The following is a 24,237-nucleotide window of genomic DNA, read 5'->3' on the forward strand; positions in this document are numbered from 1 at the left end:
CACTAAAACCGCCGTTCTCGTCAGAGTCGAGTGCCGTTGCGAAATCCAAATCAAAAGAAAAGGCGTCGTGCTTTTACCTAATTCTTTCCACCAATGCTCCCATGAAAACCTACGTCGGCGTCACCAACAATTCCCCCCCGCCGGTACAATCTTTCGTTTTCTCATTTCCCGATTTCATGAAGCTTTAGCGTCAAATTGTACCTCAAATCCTTATTCGTCTCATCTATTTTCTTTTCAGTTTTGGGGTCTGATCTTGATTGATTATTTTTCTAACAGTCTAATTGATTAAATTTGTGGAAATTGTTTATTTGATCAAGTTAACAGAATGTTTACTCACTTTGTAAAAGTGGCCATCTGTTTTTATTGAACGTCGATATTAGTTCCTTTTTTAATATTCTTTTACTTTTTATTGACATGATAGAACAAGATAAATAATTATCAATATTTTTTGATAAGGAGACAAAATAACTAATATCAGCTTAACAATTTGTTGATGTGATGTTACATTTGGGTTAATTAAAAAATAGAAGTTTGAGGATCAAAAAATGGAACGCACAAATTTAAAAGTAAATAAACTGATAAATTTAAGAAATTAATTCTTACACTTCAAATTATTCAAAGATTGATCAGAAAATTTTAAACTTAATCCAACTATCAATGAACTAATGATTTTTCCGAAATTTTCAGGGTAAGGCCTATGCATGGTCTACACTGTAACTTACATCTAACGAACAATTTAATCAACTAATTAACGATAAGATCGTACAATTAATGACCTGACCATGCAGAAACAGAACAATGTAACAAGCAACAAATCATTCCCAAAAAACCGAACAGAATGTCCTGAAAACTACTTCCAGTGACTGCTTTGCTTTCAAAGGGTGTATTAATGTGAAAAGGCAAACGTCAGTTATCTGACACTACCACACACTGCAGTTTGTCTACATCCAAGGGCTTTTACCATTGCCCCAAATGTACTCGAGCAAAAATGAGGGAGATCTTTTCGTTTCTTGCCTCGTCTTAATCATCGGTTTCAGGGCTGCAAGCCAAAAGTTGCATTCATCCCACTCGTTTGTAGTAAGAAGAACCTGTCCAGAGACGGAGGTAAAAGAACATAGAAACCGCCTTTAGTTGCCACTTGCCAATCCCAACAATCACTTGACTTGGCAAAACATTATGAACAATGATTTTTCACAATTGGAGTAAACGTTGGAGTAAACATTCTAGAATGAATCTAGAATGCTGATGCAATCTGTTGTATATGTGTGTAGAAGTATAAGGCAGTTAGTTTGTTAACATTCTGTTACATCAGTTTACCAGCTTAGATAATTGTTTATCTGACGCCAGACAGAATAGTGATTATCCTGTAGGCTAGCTCCGACAGACGATTCACAAGAGAAAATTCGCCCAAAAACCAGAGAAAAAAAGTCTCTAGGGTTTAATAAAATATTATAAAATCAAAAACATCCAAAAAGCAGTCCACAAGCCGGACTGTTATAGCAAAAAAATCGTCTTTATTCGAATTTTGCCAAGAATAGCAAAATCCCGAAAATCACTCTAAATTGAAATTCGAAATAAAATAAGCAATCTCCCAAAAATCCGGTCTAAATCGGATTTAAATTGACTTCCTAATTAACAATCGAAATATTACCATAAATAGTAAAAAATAACTAAATCTAGTGATTCGGAGGGGAAAACGGCAGAATTTGAGGTTGAAAAAAGGATCACATGGAGCATAGCTCAATGTGGAGAGCGTGCGCGTCGAAAAGAGCTTTCTGGATTGGGGTCTTATGCGCGATTCTGACACCTGTAGCCAAAGTTATGGCCAAAAGACTGAAACATACTCAAAACGACCCCAATGAGGAACATGTCACAATCAATTCCCGCCTTTGCGCTGATCTGCCAACTCATGGTATCTCAGCTCCATCAACGTGCAATCTGACAGCTCAGCATCATCTGTCTCGGATCCCCCTGCATCAGTCACCCCGGGTTGGAAAGAACTCGTCCTCGAGTTCAGAGTAGTGTCATCAGGATCCACAAAACAATGACTCAGGTGCTTCACATTAAAGACATCAGAAGTCTTCAAGTGACTGGGAAGTCGCAACCTGTAAGCATTATCATTGATCTTCTGCACGACCTCACAAGGTCCAATCTTCCGATCCTTAAGCTTATTATACTCACCAACAGGAAAACGATCACGAGTTAATACAACCCAAACAAAAATCACCAACATCAAAAAGTACCTGACGACGATGATTGTCGACCCGAGTCTTGTACTTGGTATTGCTCTCATGAATGGTCTGTTTCACCTGCTCATGGATACCCCGAAGATACTTTGCCATCTCATCTGCTTTAGGACTGAAACGTCCTATACGTGGAATAGGGGGCTAAGTCCAACACCCCGGATGGGTTCTGACCATAGACAATCTCAAATGGGCTTAAACCTGTGGTTCTGTTTTTTGATATGTTGTAGGCAAATTCTGCCTGAGGCAATGCCAAATCCCACTGCTTCGGCTTCGTTCCTGCTAAACACCTTAAAAGGTTTCCCAAACTTCGGTTCACCACCTCAGTCTGGCAATCCGTCTGGGGGTGGTAGGCGCTACTGAAATTCAACTGCGTTCCCAGTTTCCCCCACAGGCTCTTCCATAAATGACTGATGAACTTAGTATCACGATCTGAAGTGATGGATCGAGGAACACCATGTAAACGTACAATCTCCTTGAAATATAGATGGGCAATCCAGTCAGCATCCATAGTCTTTCTGCAAGCTACAAAATGAGCCATCTTGGAAAACCTGTCAACCACAACAAAGATAGAATCAGAGGCCCTTTGGGTGTGGGGTAAGCCTAGTACAAAATCCATGCTGACATCGAACCAAGGAGCTTCAGGAACAGGTAAGGGAGTGTACAATCCCGCATTGGTGAGAACTCCCTTAGACCGCTGGCACACATAACAACGGTCCACATAATGGGCCACATCACTAGTCAACTTGGGCCAATAAAATTCAGAAGAGATAAGGGCCAATGTCTTATCTCGGCCAAAGTGTCCCTCATTATGGAGTTCACTTATAATTTGCTGCCTCAATGAACAATCTGGAATGCACAATTGTAATCCACGAAACAGATACCCATTATGCAAAACAAAATCATGACGGTGACCCTCAGTTACTTCCTGAAATATCCTTCCAAAGGAAGGATCAGCTGCATACATATCTGTGAACGTCTCAAATCCTGCAACTTTAGTACTCATGGTGGTGAGAAGTAAGGTACGACGGCTCAGGGCATCTGCGACGCGGTTCAAACTCCCTGCTTGGTGCCTCAGCGTAAAAGTGAATTCTTGCAAGTATGCTACCCACTTGGCATGACGTCTACTCAGCTTGTGTTGGCCATTGATGTACTTCAAGGCCTCTTGATCGGTAAACAGAATAAACTCCTTCTGTACTAGGTAGTGACGCCAATGCTTCAGGGACTGAACTATGGCATAGAACTCCAGATAATAAGTGGAATAATTTTTCTTTGATCTCGATAGCTTCTCACTGAAAAAAGCAACCAGACAACCTGCCTGACTCAGAACACCACCAATGCCAACGCCAGATGCATCACAATTTACCTCGAACACTTTGTCAAAATTTGGAAGTGCCAAAACTGGAGCCTCGGTCATCTTCTGCTTGACCAGTTGAAAACTGGCCTCTGCCTCCTCAGACCACTGGAAATCACGCCCCTTGAGGCACTCTGTGATAGGGGCGATCAGAGTACTGAAATTTCTAATGAATCGACGGTAAAAAGACGCCAAGCCATGGAAACTTCGGATGTCATGTAAGGTTCTTGGTCTGGGCCACTCCAAGACTGCATCTATCTTTGACTGATCTGCATGAACACCATCAGTAGACACAACAAAACCAAGAAAAGTCACAGAAGTAGTGAAGAAATAACACTTCTTTTGATTGACAAACAAGCACTCCGTTTTCAGAATCTCAAAAACAGCACGGAGGTGATCGAAGTGTGAAGTCCATGTCGGACTATAAACGAGGATATCATCGAAGTAAACTACAACAAATTTCCCCATAAAAGGCCGCAAGACCTGATGCATAAATCTCATGAATGTACTGGGCGCATTGGATAACCCAAAAGGCATGACCATCCACTCATACAACCCTTGTGGCGTTTTAAATGCCGTCTTCCACTCATCTCCAGGCCTTATTCTGATTTGGTGGTAACCGCTCTTAAGGTCAATTTTTGAGAAGATCTTAGAACCAGATAGCTGATCCAACATATCATCTAGACGGGGAATTAGAAACTGGTACTTCACTGTAATTCTATTGATCGCTCGGCTGTCAACACACATACGCCAAGAACCATCTTTCTTTGGCACTAACAGAGCAGGGACTGCACATGGGCTCATACTCTCTCGGATATAGCCCCTCTCCAACAACTCTTCCACCTGTCGCTGCAACTCTTCGGCCTCCTTGGGACTGAGGCGATATGCTGGTCGATTTGGCAAACTTGACCCAGGAACAAGGTCAATTTGATGCTGAATATCCCTCATAGGTGGTAGTCCAGGAGGAAGATCCTCTGGCATCAAGTTAGAGAATTTTGCTAGCAGCCGCTGCACCTCTACTGGTAAATCTGTATCCACGTTTACTGTATTGTTCTCGCAAGGTAGCAAGGCATAGACCACGCCGCCATGCTCAATCTCATCTAAAAACATGGACATAGAAAGCAGATTAGTATTATGGGTTACTGGGGTAGGAGTAAGTCCTTCCCGCCGGGGTGCCAACACAATCTTTTTTCCCTTGATGCTAAGGGAATATGTATTCTTCCGTCCATCATGAATGACACTGCGATCATACTGCCAAGGTCGACCCAACAATATATGACACGCATCCATAGACACAACATCACACCAGGCATTATCAAAATATTTTCTACCAATTGAAAAAGACACGAGGCATCGCCTATCAACTGTTACCTCACTGTCTTTATTTAGCCATGATAACATGTATGGCTTAGGATGACGGTCCGTCTTCAACTGCAATTTCTGGACAACCTCATCGGACACTACATTCTCACAACTGCCGCTGTCAATGATCATTTTGCAAACTTTATCTGCAACTGTGCAAGTCGTGTGAAAAATATTGGTTCTCAACCAATCGTCCCCTGAATCGCCCTTGGGGATAAGTAGACTCTTGCGAACGACCAGAGTCTCATGACCATCTCCATACAGCACATCATCAGTCTCATCATCTTCATACACGGGTTCGCCAATCTCCTCAGTCTCGTCTTCCACGTTTTCCTCAATCAACAAATTTTTGCCCTTTTGACTAGCAGGCTTCCTGCAATCAGTCGCCCTATGCCCTTGTTCACCACAATGAAAACATCTAATAGTAGGGTTAGAATTACCCTGCGGTGGCTGCTGAGCAGGACGGGACTCTTGAGGGCGAACTGGTCGACTGTTGTGATCGCTCCTGATCACTGGTCTCTTGTTTTGCTGTTTTTCAACAGCAAGTGCACGCTGGTATGCTTCCGAAACACTCCACAATGAATGAAGGCTGAGGACATCTTGCAAGGGCTGGCGTAAACCCCCCAAATATCGCGCCACCATCTGCTCCTCCGTCTCAGATAAATCGTTCCGGGCGACCAATTGGTAAAACTCCTCCGTGTAATCATCGACTGATCGCGCGCCCTGCCTCAACGCATGAAGTCGTTGAAATAAGGTTTGCGTGTAGCCGAAGGGAAGGAAGTGACCCTTCATCTTCTCCCAATCAGTGATCTTGGCTTTCCCCTATCTTTCTCGTGAACGTCGTAACTGTTCCCACCACGCAGATGCTCTGCCCTTGAGTTTGATGGCGATCAGTTTCACTTTCACACGATCTGGGACTTCCTTATATTCAAAAATACGCTCCACTTCATTAATCCAATCCACGAATCCCTCGACCTGTAACGTACCAGAAAACTCAGGGAGATCGACCCGAAAACCGAGGTCTCTATGACGCTCCTCCCGACCACGGTGCTCCAGAAATCCTGCGCCCCGGAATCCTGTGCGATTGTGATATGGGTTTTCGAAAGTGGAATTGGTATCGTGATCAGAGGCCTCACGATCCTCGAAATCCTGCGCCGCCAGGCGCTGGGTTAATTCTGCGACTTGCCTCTACAAATCCGCAATCATCACATCCTGAACGCTGCGATCAAGGCGTTGGGCTTCCTCATTTGGAACCTGCTCACGACGACCACGACCTCCAGCCATTGAGACTGGTGAAATTTCCCAAGAAGATGTTGAAGCTCTGATACCAACTGACGCCAGACAGAATAGTGATTATCCTGTAGGCTAGCTCCGACAGACGATTCACAAGAGAAAATTCGCCCAAAAACCAGAGAAAAAAAGTCTCTAGGGTTTAATAAAATATTATAAAATCAAAAACATCCAAAAAGCAGTCTACAAGCTGGACTGTTATAGCAAAAAAATCGTCTTTATTCGAATTTTGCCAAGAATAGCAAAATCCCGAAAATCACTCTAAATTGAAATTCGAAATAAAATAAGCAATCTCCCAAAAATTCGGTCTAAATCGGATTTAAATTGACTTCCTAATTAACAATCGAAATATTACCATAAATAGTAAAAAATAACTAAATCTAGTGATTCGGAGGGGAAAACGGCAGAATTTGAGGTTGAAAAAAGGTCACATGGTAGCTCCATGTGGAGAGCGTGCGCGTCGAAAAGAGCTTTCCGGATTGGGGTCTTATGCGCGATTCTGACACCTGTAGCCAAAGTTATGGCCAAAAGACTGAAACATACTCAAAACGACCCCAATGAGGAACATGTCACAATCAATTCCCGCCTTTGCGCTGATCTGCCAACTCATGGTATCTCAGCGCCATCAACGTGCAATCTGACAGCTCAGCATCATCTGTCTCGGATCCCCTTGCATCATTATCACATGTATATAAACCATATCTTCATCAATAAAGAATCAGAAGCTTTCTTAAAATTTCAGTGTTTGTTACACAATCTAATATGGTATCATCCGCCTTTTGATCTTGGAGATTGCTCCCCTCATGGGTGATTGTAGCAGTGTTGCATTCGACTTCGGGGAAGCTGCTCGCAGCAGCAAGATCTTCACACACAAGAAGGTTAACATTCTGCTAGATGAAGTGAACTTCTTGTTATGGAAACAACAAGTATTGCTCACCGTTCGCAGCCACAGGTTGGAGAGGTTGCTCAATGGAGAAGTTCTACCACCACTAGCTCGAATTATTGATGAATCAGGTGCTAGTGTTGTGAATGAATATTATGAAAGTTTTGTTGCCCAAGACAGTGCTCTTGCGTTCTGGTTACTATCGACGATCAGTGATCCCTTGCTGCCTCAGTTTGTAGGAGCTGAAACAGAAACTGATGTGTGGCGAACGGTTCAGAAATTTTTTGCCAATCGTTCGACTACGAGCGTGATGAGTCTGCATTGTAAACTCAAATCCATCAAGAAAGGTGATGATAGCATGAGATGCTATCTTACAAAAATTAAAGAAGTGTGCGACGCGCTTGCAGCATGTGGGAGTGCGATCTCGGAACTTGAACAGATTGCTACCATTCTCAATGGTCTCTCGGTTGAATATCAACCATTTGTTTTGTAATCACTGTAAGCAAAGATATGTTTTCAGTTGACAGTGTGAAAGCAGTCTTGATGGATGCTGAATCACAATTAAGTGGTTTTCAATTACAACGATCCATGCTTATGAGTGGAAATGTGGCTACTATAAGAACAAGCACTCGTGAAAGTGGCAGGCCTACAGCTCAAGCCTATAGTGGAAATGGAGCTGACAATTACAATCGGAATAACAGACCTGTAGGGCGTGGTCGTGGTCGTCCTCGGTTGCAGTGCCAGTTGTGTGGGAAGAACGAACACTCGGTTGATCGCTGCTGGCATCGCTTCGATCAAACGTTTCCAGGTGTATTGGCTGAGAAAAATAAAGATACTGAGGTGAATCATATTGTTCTAGATGAGTGCAAGTCATGCATCAATGGTGTGCATGCTCAAGCACATACTGCGTCCACGAATTCTGGTCGATGGATTATGGATGGATTGTGGACTCATGGGCTACTCACCACATCACTCCGGATGCCTCAAATCTCACTACTAGCTCGGATTACACTGGACAAGGTAAGGTAGTTGTTGGTAATGTGCATAGTTTTAACATAGCTCGAACTGGTTCTTCGGCTATGGCCACCAACTCTCGTGTTCTGGTTGTTACTGATTTATTGAATGTGCCCTCAGTATCTAAAAATCTTCTTTCTTTGTCGAAGTTTGCTAGAGATAACAAGGTTTTCTTTGAATTTCATGCGCGGACGTGTTTGGTTAAGGATGAGGTGACCAAAGCAGTGTTGCTAGAAGGACAAGAACGTGCCTGACCAGGATTTTCAAGAAACATTTAACCCGGTTGTAAAAATGTCAACCGTAAATGTTGTGTTGACAATTGCTGCTCGCAATGGCTGGATTTTGAGGCAAGTAGATGTTAATAATGCCTTTTTAAATGGTGAGTTACACGAAGAGGTGTTCATGGAACAACCTCAAGGCTTTGAACAACAGGCTGTTGATGGAACAAGGTTGGTGTACAAATTACAGAAAGCGTTGTATGGGTTAAGACAAGCACCAAGAAATTGGTACTCCAAGCTGAAAAGCTTTCTGGTTGATTTGGGTTTTCAAAGTTCTCGTGCAGACAATTCCTTGTTCATCAAACATAACGATAGTGTTAGCACGTATGTCTTAGCCTATGTTGATGATATCATTGTTACAGGAAAAAATAATGAGGACGTTGAACGGGTTGTGAAGTTGCTAGGAGAGAAGTTCTCACTCAAAGACTTGGACATACTTAATTTCTTTCTTGGAATTGAAGTTAAGAGTGTAGATGGTGTAGTCTTTCTCAGCCAAAAGAAGTATATAATGGAATTATTAGATAAGTCAAGAATGAGCAAGGCCACAGTAACTTCAACTCCTATGGTTGCATCGATTAAACTGTCGAGCAACAGTGCAGGCAATTTTTTTAGAAAATGCAAAGGAATATCGCAATTTGGTTGAGTCCTTGTTATATGCTTGTCATACAAGGCCAGACATAACTTATTGTGTGAATAAGCTAGCACAGTTCATGCATGCACCATACGAACAACACCTGGTGGCAGTCAAACGTGTGCTGAGATACCTTAAGGGGACACTCGACTATGGCTTGGTTTTTCTTCCAAGGACAGAACCGTTCCAGCTTGTGGCCTTTGCTAATGCTGATTGGGGAAGCAGTGTTGATGATAGAAGGTCCATATCAGGCACTTGTGTCTTCCTTGGTGGTAGCATGGTTCAATGGAGGTTCAAAGAAACAAAAGATTATTTCGAGATCCACTACAGAGGCTGAGTACAGGAGTCTAGCTGATGCCACTTCTGATATCATTTGGCTTGAAGCTTTGTTGTGTGATATGAAGGTTCGAATTTAGGCTGCATCAGTAGTGTGGAATGACAACACCAATGCGATTGCAATGAGTGCTAATCCAGTTTACCACTCTAGAACTAAGCACGTGGAGCTAGATATACACTTTGTGAGAGAATGAGTTACTGCAGGAAAGCTTCAAGTGAATTTTGTACCTTCTGAACATCAAGTGGCAGACGGGCTTACTAAGGCGCTAACGAAAGATAGCTTTGTTCAGTTTAGACAAAGACTTGGTGTGCACTCGTTTGCTGAAGTCGAGAAGAGAAAGAGTAGGGGGAATATTAGAGTAAACGTTGGAATAAACATTCTAGAATGAATCTAGAATGCTGATGCAATCTGCTGTATATGTGTGTAGAAGTATAAGGCAGTTAGTTTGTTAACATTCTGTAACATCAGTTTACCAGCTTAGATAATTGCTTATCACATGTATATAAACCATATCTTCATCAATAAAGAATCAGAAGCTTTCTTAAAATTTCAGTGTTTGTTACACAATCTAATATTCACCACCGTACCTGGATTTGTAGTGCTGTACCAAAATCATTATTATCCAATGCCTGGCAGAGCTGAATGAGCTTATCAGAAGCATTTTTTGAAATGTCTCCACTGTTGAGTTTGGCAAACAAGGCACCCATTTTCTTTGAATTGTCTTCTATTTCACGCTTCTTAGCCGGGTTTGCACGTGACCCTCCCAGTGCTTGAGAGGTCTCATTGAAAAGTCTTGTTAAGGTTGTGATTACGGGTTTCAGGTGGGCTGCAAACCAAAATGGTAAAGTCATCTCCAGCAGTATCACATTTAAAGCATCAATACTTCTTCATCTATTAGTTACCTCATTTACGTGGATTATGCGAACTGAAAGGATAGATAACTAGCATAAAGAATAGAATTTTCACAATCATTTTAAAAATAATTCGTTTTGTTTTGTAGATGTTCTCATACAGGGTGATGGTGTAAAGATAAACATACCTCAATTTCAGTTAGTAAACCCTCATTCTGGAGTAGTCCAAGAAAGTTGGGAGGCCATATAGCATGGGGCTTGGAAAGGAACTGCAAAATCCAATAAACAAGGATGGCATATTAACATTATTCAAAACCAAGAAACAAGCAATTACCAGGCAAATTTGAAGTGTCGGCAGTCTGCACAGTTGGTGGGGGTGCAAAAGGTGCTGCGGCTGGTTGTATTGGTGCCGATTGTGTAGGGGTGCCAGATTGCATTGGGGTCATCCCAGGCCTTTGAACGACAGGTGCGTTCGTCATCACTTGCATAAATCCCCTAGGTGGGAGCTACAAACTGGGGCATGTTGGGGGCCGGAACTGATCCCATTTGTGGTGGGACAGGTGAAGGTGATCCAGTTCCTTCAGGTATGGGATAAGTAGGGTTGGCAGCACCCTGAATGGCATGCAAAAATCAATTAGTATACCAGAAATAGAAGATTAACTATGGCATTGAACATGAATTAGATGTAGCGATACAGACAGGATATAAATGAGAGCCCAAGGTAGTTGGCTGCTGGTATTTATAAACATTTCTTAGACCAGGAGTGTTTGCAGGAACAAAGGGTTTAACAGCAGGCTATGTGGTTCCAGGTGATGGAGCAAAATTTGCCTGGAAGGACAAAATATTTAGTCAAGCATCAACTTGATATATAAATGAAAATATCATGCATATAAGAAAGTAAAAAAGCTAGAAAAATTAGAAAGACTCCAATTTTCTCTCGTCGCTACTGGGATTAAGACAAAACAAGTCAACCAGTTTTATGGATAGCAAAAATAGAAGGCTCTTTGTAGTTCAAAAATGCTAAGTTAACACAGATTAATTGCAAACTTAAAGACCCCCACTTATAGCAATCTCATGGTAGTTATAAGCTGATCATATTGTCATAATTAAGATACGACTTGAACCAAATTGTTCGAGGCGTTGAGATAGCATGACAGATTAACAGTAAAATCAGAAGAAAATATCATTCCATCACTTAAATCTACCATCAAATAGACTGCTATGCACAGGAAGAAACCCAATACAGTATACCTGGGAAACATGAGGAGCTTGAGTTGGAACAAAAGTATTTACGGGTGCCGGCGGTTGAGGTTGATATGAGGGAGGTGGTGCATATCCTCCATACTGAGAGAAAGAATGCTGATAATTTTCATCATAAGCACTACTAGAAACACCAGGCCGAATTTGTGATGTAGCTGACTCCTAAGCAATTGAAAGAAAGTAACAAAAGGGAAAAAATAGCCATTCACAACAATTATCGAGGACCATTCAGTAGTCGCTAATAAAATAAAAGCCAAAGACAAAGCACCGGATATATCTGTGGCGTAGGTTCAAAAACCGATCCACTTGCTAGATGAGAGTTATCAAAAGCCATAGATTTAGTTTGTCTCTCTGCAAAATAAATAAATAAAAAGAGTACATTCTCAACAAGTACATATTGTGAAGCAGAAAACATAGCTAAGACTTGGGTAACCTAATTTCCTGTTAGTCCTCATAAATATTGTATGCGAGAAAAACAGCTGGAAAATAAACCCACTACAGCCAGCATAATATGTCATGAAGCACGTACCAGGTTCTGTTGAAAGTGCAATACGATGATCACAAGCTCAGGTGACAGCTCAAAAAGCTTCAAGTACTCCATTGCTGTCGTTAGAAGCCCTTGACTAGCCAAAATTTCAGCATATTTCTCAACAAGCTTGCACAGAGATACACTGTATCGCTTCCTGCCAGTTGCCAAAGCAAGAACGATAGTTTTTTCCTTCAAATCCTAGAAAACAAATATCTATTGTGGGATTTCTGGCCAGCCAACTTAGGCTTGAAATGCGTTTCTATGAATTGCCAACTTACCTGGAGAAGATCAACATAAGATTTCCAATCATGTTCAGTCGTCAGGCACCTTGACCAAATCTCCACTGTTTTATCAATATTTCCTGCACATATATAACAGAGAGTTGCTGCCAGAGTATTAACAGAAGCCATTAGTTTGGAAGCAAGCGAATCACAAAGTACATTCCATTCCTCTCTTTGTGCAAACTGCTCATCAAATATGATAAGTCCATTAATAATTTGCCGCTAGAGCACTATAAAATCTAAAATTACTTCTAAAATCTAAAATTACTTCTAAAATATGAACTTACTGTACAGAGGAGTGCAAGTGTTTCTTTCCATAGTTTCAAAGGCCTCCTATTGACAAGACTCATGAGATCATTGTTAACCATTGCAGAGACAACCTATAGATAGAAGATAATTTCCATCGCCAAACCAATCAGTAATCTTGTAACCGACGAGAAATGCAAACCATGAAAATAGTTTCAATCTCAAATTGTTTTTCCATGAAAACCAATCATTCAGGGCTAAAAACATACAAGAGTTCAATTCACCTTCAGGTGTGGTGAATGACTCGTCTTAAGAATATCAGCGGCATTATAGTAGGTAAAATAATAATGAAACAAAGCTTGCTGATATATTTACCTCGGAAGATGGAGAAGTACCCATCCGAGGGCGAAATGAGACAACTTTTCCTCCAAAACCAAAAGATGCCCCAACAGGACGTTTATACCATTTTGGAGCTCTTAAAGATACTGCATAAAGAGTTATTAAATTAATTAGAAAGAGAATGTAAAATGGAAGTACATTTCACCTCAAAAGAATACAGTAAAACTAATTAAGCAGAGGCAGTCCACATCCGCCTCTAATGGCAATCATCAACTTGTCTCTATTCTCCTAGACTGCCAAAAGCTAATAGCACTGTCAAATGATGACAAAAGTGGAAAATGGGTAGTTCTGTAGACCAAATTGATGGATGCCAAATCAACTCTAGCAGTTGAATGGTTAAAACAACAAGTGCTAACCTAAACACAACCAACTGCTACGAAGTTTATGTTTAAAAAAACATAATATTATAGGAAAGATAACTTGGACAAGGTCACACCTCAATGTTATACATGCCAATTTTTCCATCAAAAGAAGATGCTGATATTACTCCAGGTATCTTTGGATACCAGTGCACATCAAATTTCCAGTTGGTACTGGCAGGCAATTCACAGACAATCTATGCTCCAAAATAGAAAATTATTACAATTCAGAATGTAGTCTTTTGATCAAAGGTTAAGAAACATAAAGATCCGGAATAAGTGAAGAAGCCTATTAGTAATTAAGTCGTTCCCCAACCTCTCCAGTAACCATAACCCAACAAATAGTTCGATTATCTTCGGCACATGTGAGCAAATAAGAGCTGTCAGAGGGACACCATGCCATTGCAATTACACCTGCAACACCACATGCAATCAAATATTTTAATGAACTTAAAGTAATACGACTCTAGTTTAACTTACAACAATAAAAGACCTACAAAATAATGCATCAAGCTTCTACATGAATATGAGATGACTGTCAAAAAAATTAACAGCAAATGACCCATGCAACGCTCAAAGTCCTAACTCTATCTGGGCTCACTAATATCACTACCCTTCTTGAGCGATTGAAGTTTATAATGGAGGCTCATTACTGTCGTCGTCGACCGGTTTGCAAAGAATTGCAACACCGTACTCCAGACGGCCGCCGCCGTATCTGCCCCAACAAACTGCAATAACAAATGAGAGCTAATAGTTGACAGCAACCAGGAGGTCAAAGCACTATCCTGAGCCACAAAATCTTCATATGCTTCATTTGGCACCGTAACGCCATCTCAATTGAGACCCACCTCTGGGGGCGGCACAATCACTCCAATCAACAATCGTTCAAGCTTGTGGCTCCTCACCGTGAGCAATATTTGCTGTTTCCACAAAAGGAAATTTGTTTCGTCAAGAATGACATTGATTTTCTTGTGAGAGAAAGCTTTCATGCTCTTGGAAGAAGAATCCATGGCATCTGAGTCAGCAGTTTGCTGACTAGACCCATCGTGCACCATGAGTGAAGATACCATAATGGAAACACAATTAAAGAACATTTGATATTATATTATTATTGCTTGCTTTGAAGTGAGAGTAATACACGTTATATAGCTGCATGTACACGTAACAACCCTAACAACTTGGCCTAACAGAATGCTAACAGCTAACCACCCAATTTTCACAACTAAAGGCATGCTAGGCACGTGTATAACCTAATACTCAGCATCAGCCTCAATCAAATCCTTCCCGGAATCAAACTCCCCCATCCAGAAACGACAGTTCAAGTTAGAGTGCTACTGCACTTCGGTCAAAGTCAGGCAATCCTTGAGGGCATGGAGAATCATCTCTTGTCTTTGAATGCACATGGGGCAAACTCCATTCCCATTGCCAGCAGACCTTAATTTCGAGCCCACTGGGATAGCTCCATGGTAGACTTTCCATCAATTTTTTTTTTTACCTTAGGCAGTGTTTTGAGCTTCACCAACCGATACCAGATTTTGGAAGAATCCCGAAACTCCTAGAGGTTCTTAAGGAGCCACGAGTAACCTAATTTAGTGCTATAGATCCTTGTGCTATGGTGACTCCAAAGGAGAGTGTCCTCCTCTTGGGGAAGTTAAAGAGACTCTTACTTTCTTTTCCGTGAGCCGAAATGGTAATTCAAGAATGAAAGTTTGGACAAAGGATGGGATTGTGAGAATTTAAAAGACTCGTGCTGAATAGATTATTATTTCATTGAGTAGAGTTGGATTGAATATTTTTTTCAGGGTAAATTATACATTTAATACATAAATTATCAGTTTTAGTCCATTTTAATACTTAAACTTTCATTTTTTTAAATCATACCTAACGATTGATTTTTGTTTGGCTTTACTACCTCACCATTAAATGGGTGATTATCACGTGATACTTTTTTATGAGTAAATTGTGTCATTCATCACATAACTATCTTCTTACACCTATTTTGGTCACTAAACTTTATTTTTTTAATTTAATGACATAACTTTCAAATTATTCCTAAATTAATCACTTAAACTTTCAAGTTTATTTTTTATTTGAATTATATATTAATAAACTAATAATAAAAGATGTCATATCACAAAAATAAAAAAATATTAATGAAATAAATTATAGTGATTAAAATATGAGTAATTTGAAAGTTGAGTAGTTAAATTGAAATTTTTTAAACTTTAGTACCAAAATAAGAGTGAGAAAATAACTTAGTGATGAATGATGTAATTTACTCATAAAAGATGTAGTGCAGTTAAGTTTTTATCGATGAAATATTAAAAAGAAAAGAAAAACTAAACTTTAGATATAATTTTAATAAAATTAAAAGTTTAGATACTAGAAAGATCTTACTGACCTAATGAAATTATTTAAATAAAATTTAATATTTAATATTATAATTAACAAGATTAAAAATTTAATGATATAAAAATATACAACACTTAAAATTCATGGGTATCCAATGTAATTTACCCTTTGAAACACAAAATTGATTGGGCAATATGCTTCTAACCACAAGGTCGGGCTATAAGATAAGAAGAATGCAAGCCCACAAAACCCTAAACAATTAAAACCGGTTAAGCTACTCTATCCAATCCAAGCATCAATTAAACAAAATCGAAAACCCTAGTTCCCGAATAACTCAAATTGGGCGAGAAAGAAATCCGACAGCAGGAAGCAACAATGGTGTGCATACGCAAGGCAACCATGGACGATCTTTTGGCGATGCAAGCTTGCAACCTGCTTTGCCTCCCCGAGAATTACCAGATGAAATACTATTTGTACCACATCCTCTCCTGGCCTCAGCTCCTCTACGTCGCCGAAGACTACAACGGTCGGATCGTCGGTTACGTCCTCGCCAAGATGGACGAGGAGAGCAACGAGTGCCACGGCCACATCACCTCCCTCGCCGTCCTTCGCACCCACCGCAAGCTCGGTCTCGCCACTAAGCTCATGAACGCCGCCCAAGCTGCTATGGAACAGGTCATCTATCTACTCAGTACATTTTTCTTTCGTTATTTAATTCACATCGCTTGTAAATTAGATATGGTTTTCAATTGTGATGACAAGAAGTGACCTTTATTGGAGTAAAAAAACTTAAAAACGTCGTCGTTTTTAGCACAGAGAGCTCGATCAGTGTTATGCATTAGCAAAATTCTTGAGCTGCAATAAGTAATCAGAAAACATTTACATTGTTATTCAGGGTTAAAGCCAGAAATTTTATGATTTAAATGATATCTTCGTCATTTTAGGGAGGCAGAATGTAATTTTACCTGTATTAACTTAAAATTTTATGGTTTTTGTAGGGGCTATTGTACAATATTCCCAGTTTAAGCCTAATTTCAAAGTGATGCAGGTTTTCGGAGCAGAGTATGTGTCTTTACATGTGAGGAAGAGTAACAGGGCAGCGTTTAATCTGTATACCCAGACATTGGGGTATAAGATTCATGACATGGAGGCCAAATACTACGCTGATGGGGAGGATGCATATGACATGCGGAAGCAGTTGAAGGCCAAGCCGAGTCATCAACACAGTCATCACCACCACCACCACCACCACCACCACCATGGCGGGGGATGTTGTTCAGGCGAGGCAAGAAGCACCCAAGTAACCCAAACAAGAGGGGAGCCGAAATCAGATTCGAAAGCTAGCACGAAATTGGAGTCAAAAGCAGGATGATCACCGGAGGTAAACATGAGTATTCGCTGAAGAATTGTGTGGCATTGGCTTATGTTGTCTGGCTTTGTTATTGGTGGCTGAACTTTCTTTTTAGTACATTTAAAAAATTATGTTGGCTTCCTACAATATGATTTTGCAATGAGTTTTTCTCGGTTATGGTGTTAAAATGTATAATGTTTTCATGGAGCAATTGTTCTTATTATTAATGCCAAAGAAAGCCCGTCTTCAATGGAAAATGGTTCCCGCACATCTGATCTTCACTTTTGTAATAATAAAATCTTCTAAACACACAGGATAACAAACTCCAGTTCTCTCAATTAAGTGTATGCCTAATCTCAAATTTGGGCATCCTAGCGTTGTCAAGATGCTCACCTAAGCAGGCAATAGACGTGAAAAAAAGCCCGACCAACCATTGCAGTTCCTTTACAACTAAGGAGCAATATCAAACTCTACGCTTCTAAATATTTGAGCATACGATTATAGACTTTGGACTATAAGAAAACCATGCATATTGAGTTATTGACTAATAGAATAATTGTCTGTTTTCTATATATAGACATGAATAAAAAAGCTCATGTATATACATTTAAGTATCTATTACCACACCTCGCCTCACCGAGCATCCCAATAAGTAGGCTTGAAACAAGTTATCTAAATCAACACCAAAACACTCACGAATACAAAAACTCAATGTATATACATATAAGTTTCTAGAGCCACACCTCGCCTCGCCTGGTGTCCCAACAAGTAGGCTCGAAACAAATTCTCTAAATCAACACCAAGACTCTCAATGAATTCAGTTTCACTCAAGTTAAAGCTCCAGGGAAGAGAGGTCGAGGCCGCCCCGGATATAAGCATGCAATTTCAAACAGATAGGTCAAAGCAATTAACCCCAAGGTTCACTAATAAACTAAACTAATGCCTGCAAACTAATTAACCTAATGCGACCTCGAAGCAATCGCGGAGAACAAAAAATGGACTCAGTAATATCATATTCAGCTGTTATACTTCCACTTAAACAGCTCATAAGAAGCCAATTATGAAAAAAAAATCAAATCAAAATTTTCAAAGAAAATACCGACGAGAGATTTAGAAACTTTACTCGATCAGCGTCCATCTCTTTGGTTTGCTTGGATGGCTTAACGACCCTCCCACCTGCAAAGAATCAAATTTAAAATAAATAAAATGCACATTTGGAACCAATACATTTATACATATTAAGAAAAGAAAGAAGAAGAGACCTTTGCGAATGTGAGGAAGTTTTCCGTGGCGACTGGGAGGGATTGTTTTCTGCTTCTCTTTCCCTTTGAACAAATATCCTTTCTGCGTCATCTTATTGTTCTTCCTTCCCCTGCAACTGGAATGTTAGGGTTATTTTTTACAACCTTTCGCTCCTTTAAAGCGGTGTGGTAGGGTTTTGTTAATGGGTCTGATGACACATTTTAAGTGTATATTAAACTACAGGCCTAACTTTTGATTCATTGCCTAAACTCCTTTCATTCTATTTTTGCCTTGTTCATGTTGGTGAGGGATCGATCAAACTGTTGGATCCTAACCCATTGTTTCTGTCCAATTCAACCTCATTTCTTCATCATCTTCGTCGAAGTTAGGTACATTTAGTCATAAGATTGCTTCCGGAATGCCAAGCTTGCCACTAAGATAAAATTGCGTCGGAACATCACATTTTTGGCGACCCGAGACCGTATCCGACTGTGTCAAAGTTAATGGCCCGTCAATGCTAGCAAAGGCTCCAGCAATAAACTTTTGTTTTTTCTTATCTCCTCCAATAAAGCTTTACTTGTGTCGATACCCGCAAGGTATCCGCCATGCACATAGCCATTGAATCTCTCACTTGTGTGTTCACCGGTAAAAAATATGCGTCCAACTGGGGCCTGGAAACTCCATGATTGTTTCATTTAGAATGTGAAAACACAAAAATGGATGATGAAAGTGATACGAGTCAGTTACCTTGATATCATTAACGACTTGGTTATTGGAGATTATGGGGTAGTTGCTGTAGCTGCCACGCTGGAACCTGTTGTTCCACCAGCGTGGAACGAGGATGTCAGTGGCGATAGGTATTTCGGGCCCAAACATGTCCCTCAGCACACCCGTGGCTTCTTTTAGTGTATCTTCATAGGATTGAGCTTCCACACGTTTTGATTCACACCATTGGTTAATGTTACCACCAAGATATTCGAACCGGGGTATGCATTCTCCATGTGCTGATCACGATAGCAAGATGAATTCAAGTGAGTGGTCTTTAAAAAAATGAATTGATGATACCATCTTCCATATGAGATGCTTAAAGAAAAAACCAAGTAAAATCAAACTAGAAAAACTCATTATTGGTTGTGTAACTTGTCATAAAAACTATATTATCAAGCAATTTTTCATCATTCACTAATTGATTTAACGACATGAGGTGTTAAGTGCCTTAAACAATGTCCAAGATTCAAATTAGCCGACCGATAATCATATGACATATGGGAATACCAAAAAAACCATACATTTATTTCTATCCATGAAAACAGAGAAACAAAGCAGATCATGTCCGGTTCCCATACTGCAACCATTTCACAGCTCCATGAAAATGACAAAAATAATGTTATTATATATAACATAAAGGAGAAACCATTATGCGGTGGTAGTTGTAACATCTACATTGAAAAATAACTATTACTTTGTCTTTTAGCTGAAGAAGCTGTCCACAGAATCTGATTTATGGTCATGCTCATGTCTGGTAATAGAGTAGCATTGTCATATTACCACAAACTATAGTATTAGTCAACATATGCATAGCTAGGTTGTTAAAATGTAAATTACAGTTCCTAACAGGTAAAGACAACCAACAAAGTCAACCACCAGCCTGTTTCACAGATTAACTTATTGGATTCTGTATTTTATTAGTCATTTAAAATGGCAAGAAAAAAGAGGATTGAATTTTCCTTAAGAGGCAGAAACATTATTAAAAAAAAGGAAGCATGGACTAATCTTTTATCGCCTTATTTGGTTGAACAAATTTTGGAATTAATCACAAGTTTTAGTCACTAATTCATTTAATAGAATGCTCTATTTTAAAAATTAAATTGATTTTTTATTAATTTAATCATTAGTGTTACGAATTAGTATTAATAGTCATAGTTCATTAAATTATTAATAAAAATAAGGGTAAATAATGTATTTAGTCACCCAATTATTTGTGTGGTACCATTTTGGTAACCTAACTGTTTTTTTCTTCAAAACCATATCTGACGTTACGTCTTGCTTTCATCTTGGTTATACATCGTTAAAAAAAATAATAGATCTGCTGATGTGATAGTTTTCTAAAAATTCAATGATAATGTAACATTACCTTGTGGTGATGCGTTAGTGTCACCGTGAATTTTTTAACGACAAATGACTAAAATGAAACCAAAATGTGATATTATGTATGATTTTGAAAAATATAATTGGTGACCGAAAAGAAATCGCGTGAATACTTGAATGATTAAATACGTAGTATACCCTTCAATAATACATTTAACTCTTAACATTTGGACGAATCAAACTACCTCAATGGTTGAAGGAATGGTTGTTATTCTTATAGGTTATATGTTTGAGCACCAATAACTATACACGGTATTTGAGCTTTCATTGTTAAATGGTTGTAAGTCTCTAAAACAAATATCACTTATAATCACATAAACTAATTAAAAAAAAGGATAAAATTCTATAAGCATTGAGATCATGGTACAAAGCTCTCCCTTTACTGCTACAGTACTCCACAGACAAATGGCGTCTATAATGAAAAGATTGTTGTGCCCAGACAAGCCTTTCATTACTATAAGTGATTCAAAGGCAAATGGCGTGGTAATAACTTGGAATTATAGTGAAAACATATTTGAATCTCCTTTCGTCACTGTGTTGGCTTCAGATTTTGTTAGCCCTTATCTCACAATATAGGTACATATATAACAAAGAGATGATATGATTTTTGATGATTTTGTGTGTGGTCATAGGAGCGAACTCCTGTTGAAGAAGTGTTTCTGCAGTATATTTGACATTTGCACAAAACCCTTAGAACGGTTACGTCGATTTTTTTTTAATTTTTAAATTGTCACATAATACTTTCATTAAAATGCTAACGGGAGTTAACAGTTGAGTGACTTAAATCGAACGGATTGATAACGTAAGGAACCAAGAACGCTTAATTTTTAAATCGATGACCAAAGTCGGTTAAACCGAAAACAAAGGGGACTATTAGATATTTTTGTTATTATATATAAAAATATTTATGCGGAGGCCGATAGAGTCCCGAAATTCAACTAGTGCCGGGCAAAACTCCGGCAACAACCTAGGATGTCCCCAATTTCAACACAAAGTACCAAAATCTATATGGCAATACCTAATTCTATTTCAACACAAAATGTATAGATACACTGGCAAACTGATTTACATTCCCCTAATTAGGTTTCCTCCCAAGGCCCTAACAATACAAATGCAATACATTGCAATGAAAAGCAAAAGTTGAAATGGAAGGAAGGGCACCATTAGAAATTCATACCGGCCTCCTTTGTCGCAGTCAACAATTCGTCAACCATCTCCCTATCATCGCTGTTCCGTCAACTGCATCTGCAATATTCTTCAACTATTAGTATCCTATGCATGACTTTTTCAACTTTTCCAAGTATGTTCATATGACTGATATATCCCCATTTCATAACCATTTTTCTTTTCAACCATATAAAGCTCTTTTCTGATGCCACCATCGAAATCAATTTCTCGGATCATACCTCCACCACCGGAAATCCCACATGTTCACACCCGTCTCTACCTTCTCCACCAACCTTCAACAATGCCACTCTTATTTACCTATCACATTCCCTCATTCCCTCTCAGCTCCTTCACCACACCTGCCAAAATTTCAAGAAAACAGCTATTATGTAAGAAACTTGATATTGCAAAACACAACATTTTTAGCATTGAACATTTGCTTAACTAGTGGTGTCCTTTTTATCATAGACAATAGACATCAAGAAAAGAGCTTGTAGCTAAATGATCTTTTGAGTTCAACAAGACAGTATAAATTCACAGCAGAACAGAGTATTTGACCCAAGGTTCATACATACCTGAATTTCTGCTTCTGTTGATCAACTTATTTTCTAAATCTTGGGCAGCTTCAATAAAGCCATTAGCTTTGTAGGATTGAATCATAGTTGCAAAAGTGATGGTATCAGGTATGCATTTTTTCTCTTTCATGGCCAAAAATAACTCGGCCATCCTTTTTAAGTTACCGGCCTGACCGTAGGCACTGATGATACAGTTAAAGAAAGGAGTATCGAGTACCACATCGGAATTTTCCACCTGCCTCAAAATTGAATCGACCTTCTTAATTGACCCCGCCTTAGAGTAAGCACTAACAAGAGAACAATAGGTAATAGCATTAGGCTTCATTCCTTTATGCTTCATTTCCTTAAAATACTCCTCCATCTTCTCAATCTTTCCAGCTTTTCCTAACACTTCAATAACAATATTGTAAGTAACAATGGTGGGGGAGAAAAATCTTTCGGTCATGAACTTCATGACCGATCCCATCTTCTCGTACATGCCAGTTTTCCCGTAAGATTTAATAAGGGTGTTGAAAGTGTTGATATCAGGTCTTATTCCCATAAGCTGAAACTCTTCATACCACCTCTCCATCTTCTCAATCTGTCCACCTCTCCCATAAGCCCCTATAATAGAATTGAACGTGAAAATATCCGGAAGGGAATCACCACTTTCAATCATATCTGTCAATACACTCTCCATATCCTCAAACAACTCAGCCTTACCATATCCATCAATAATAGTATTATATGTAACAGTGCTGAACTCAATTCCCAGATAAGACATCTCTGCAAGAATTCTTCCAATGAGATCAAAGCGGCGAAGTTTCACACAAGAGTCGATAAGAATAGAGTAAGTATACACATCGGGTTTGCAGTCGAAGACTGATTTCATATCTTCGACAGCTGTAAAAGCCTCGTCGATGAGGCCACTCTTGCCGTATGCATGCACCAGAGCTGTATAGACATCAATGGTGGGTCTAAGCCCTTCCGAAAGCATTATTTCGAATAGCAAACCGGCTTGTTGAGCTTGCTTGCATTTACCTAGCATCACTATTAGTTTCGTGTATGTTTGACATCTAGGCTCGTACCAATGTTGCTTGCGTAGAAGAGCAAATATCTAAGAAACAGGCAATTGTTATCCTTCTTTTATAAACCTTATTTTGAAATAAAAATGCAATTTTTATCCTTCTTATATAAACCTTATTTTGAAATAAAAATGGCAATTGTTATTCTTCTCATATAAACCTTATTTTGAAATAAAAAAGAAGCCAAAACAGTTGAAAGGAGAAAATGAAACGACCCAGACCTCAAGAGCAGATTGCCAAGCGTTATCCTTTATAGCTTCATCGAGAGCCTCCAAAACAGCCTTAGGCCAAAGCCTGGTACGCTGCTTCTTGGACTTGGCTTTCCTCCCAATGCCTTCAATAGCAGCCTCTCTTCTTATAATCCGAGACAATGCGTTCTTGGAATCATTCTGGAACCCCGATTGGCAGTGAACGGAGCTTCCGTTTGATGAGCGCACGAGGTGTTGTCTGCGGAGTTTTGTCGAACAGGTGGTGGGCGGTGAGGATACCGGGAACGGGCATCCCAAGTTAACAGGATTTTGCAGCATTTGAGAGTAAAAGATAAGATAATGATAATATCTAGAAAAAGAAGTACTTGTTTACGTTGGGAATGCTGGGAAAGTGAGTCACCAATCAATGAGTCGTTCCATTTAATGCGAGTTCAGGCCGTTCCATCAGCGTACCGAAACGGCGAAACCCGACGTATAGAAATATAATAGGTACCATTGCTGTCCCACTAATTTGAAGGCTGTGGGATCAAGATGGTTTACGAGATATCTTCAATTTAAGGGAGAGGTTTATGTTAACTTCAAAAAATGTATTACACACCATTATATAATGAGAAATTGTCGTGTTGATAAGTTCAACCGTTAAATCTAACATGCCAGATCAAAAGTAGATAAAGAAATCATTTCGACTTCAAATAATTAAATCGGCTTAGAACTCGAGGGGCAATTTTAATTGTAAAAGAATTATTATTTTCTCTAAATAATTTGTAATTTTATCTATAAATATACATAAATTTATCAATATTTAAAATCAG

The 24,237-nt window shown here is 39.4% G+C and overlaps 2 protein-coding genes and 1 pseudogene across 2 annotated transcripts; 1 reads left to right on the forward strand and 2 right to left on the reverse strand.

Annotated features, from left to right (window-relative positions):
- Nucleotides 1–940: 940 nt before the first annotated feature.
- Nucleotides 941–14,387, reverse strand: LOC120172403 (annotated as a pseudogene).
- Nucleotides 1,026–17,148, forward strand: LOC120172390 (N-terminal acetyltransferase A complex catalytic subunit NAA10-like). The gene is made up of 3 exons (XM_039179854.1): nucleotides 1,026–1,052; nucleotides 16,022–16,344; nucleotides 16,718–17,148. Exons 2-3 carry the CDS (start codon nucleotides 16,045–16,047, stop codon nucleotides 17,039–17,041), a joined length of 624 nt encoding a protein of 207 aa, XP_039035785.1. The 5' UTR covers nucleotides 1,026–1,052; nucleotides 16,022–16,044; the 3' UTR covers nucleotides 17,042–17,148.
- A 4,607-nt stretch (nucleotides 17,149–21,755) lies between these two features.
- Nucleotides 21,756–23,978, reverse strand: LOC120172396 (pentatricopeptide repeat-containing protein At3g53170-like). The gene is made up of 3 exons (XM_039179857.1): nucleotides 23,438–23,978; nucleotides 22,153–23,248; nucleotides 21,756–21,936 (listed from the first exon to the last, which is right to left on the reverse strand). Exons 1-3 carry the CDS (start codon nucleotides 23,741–23,743, stop codon nucleotides 21,899–21,901), a joined length of 1,440 nt encoding a protein of 479 aa, XP_039035788.1. The 5' UTR covers nucleotides 23,744–23,978; the 3' UTR covers nucleotides 21,756–21,898.
- Nucleotides 23,979–24,237: the final 259 nt, after the last annotated feature.

Source organism: Hibiscus syriacus, unplaced genomic scaffold (genome assembly GCF_006381635.1).
Source record: "Hibiscus syriacus cultivar Baekdansim isolate YM2019G1 unplaced genomic scaffold, ASM638163v2 tig00111850_pilon, whole genome shotgun sequence".
Taxonomy (NCBI): domain Eukaryota; kingdom Viridiplantae; phylum Streptophyta; class Magnoliopsida; order Malvales; family Malvaceae; genus Hibiscus; species Hibiscus syriacus.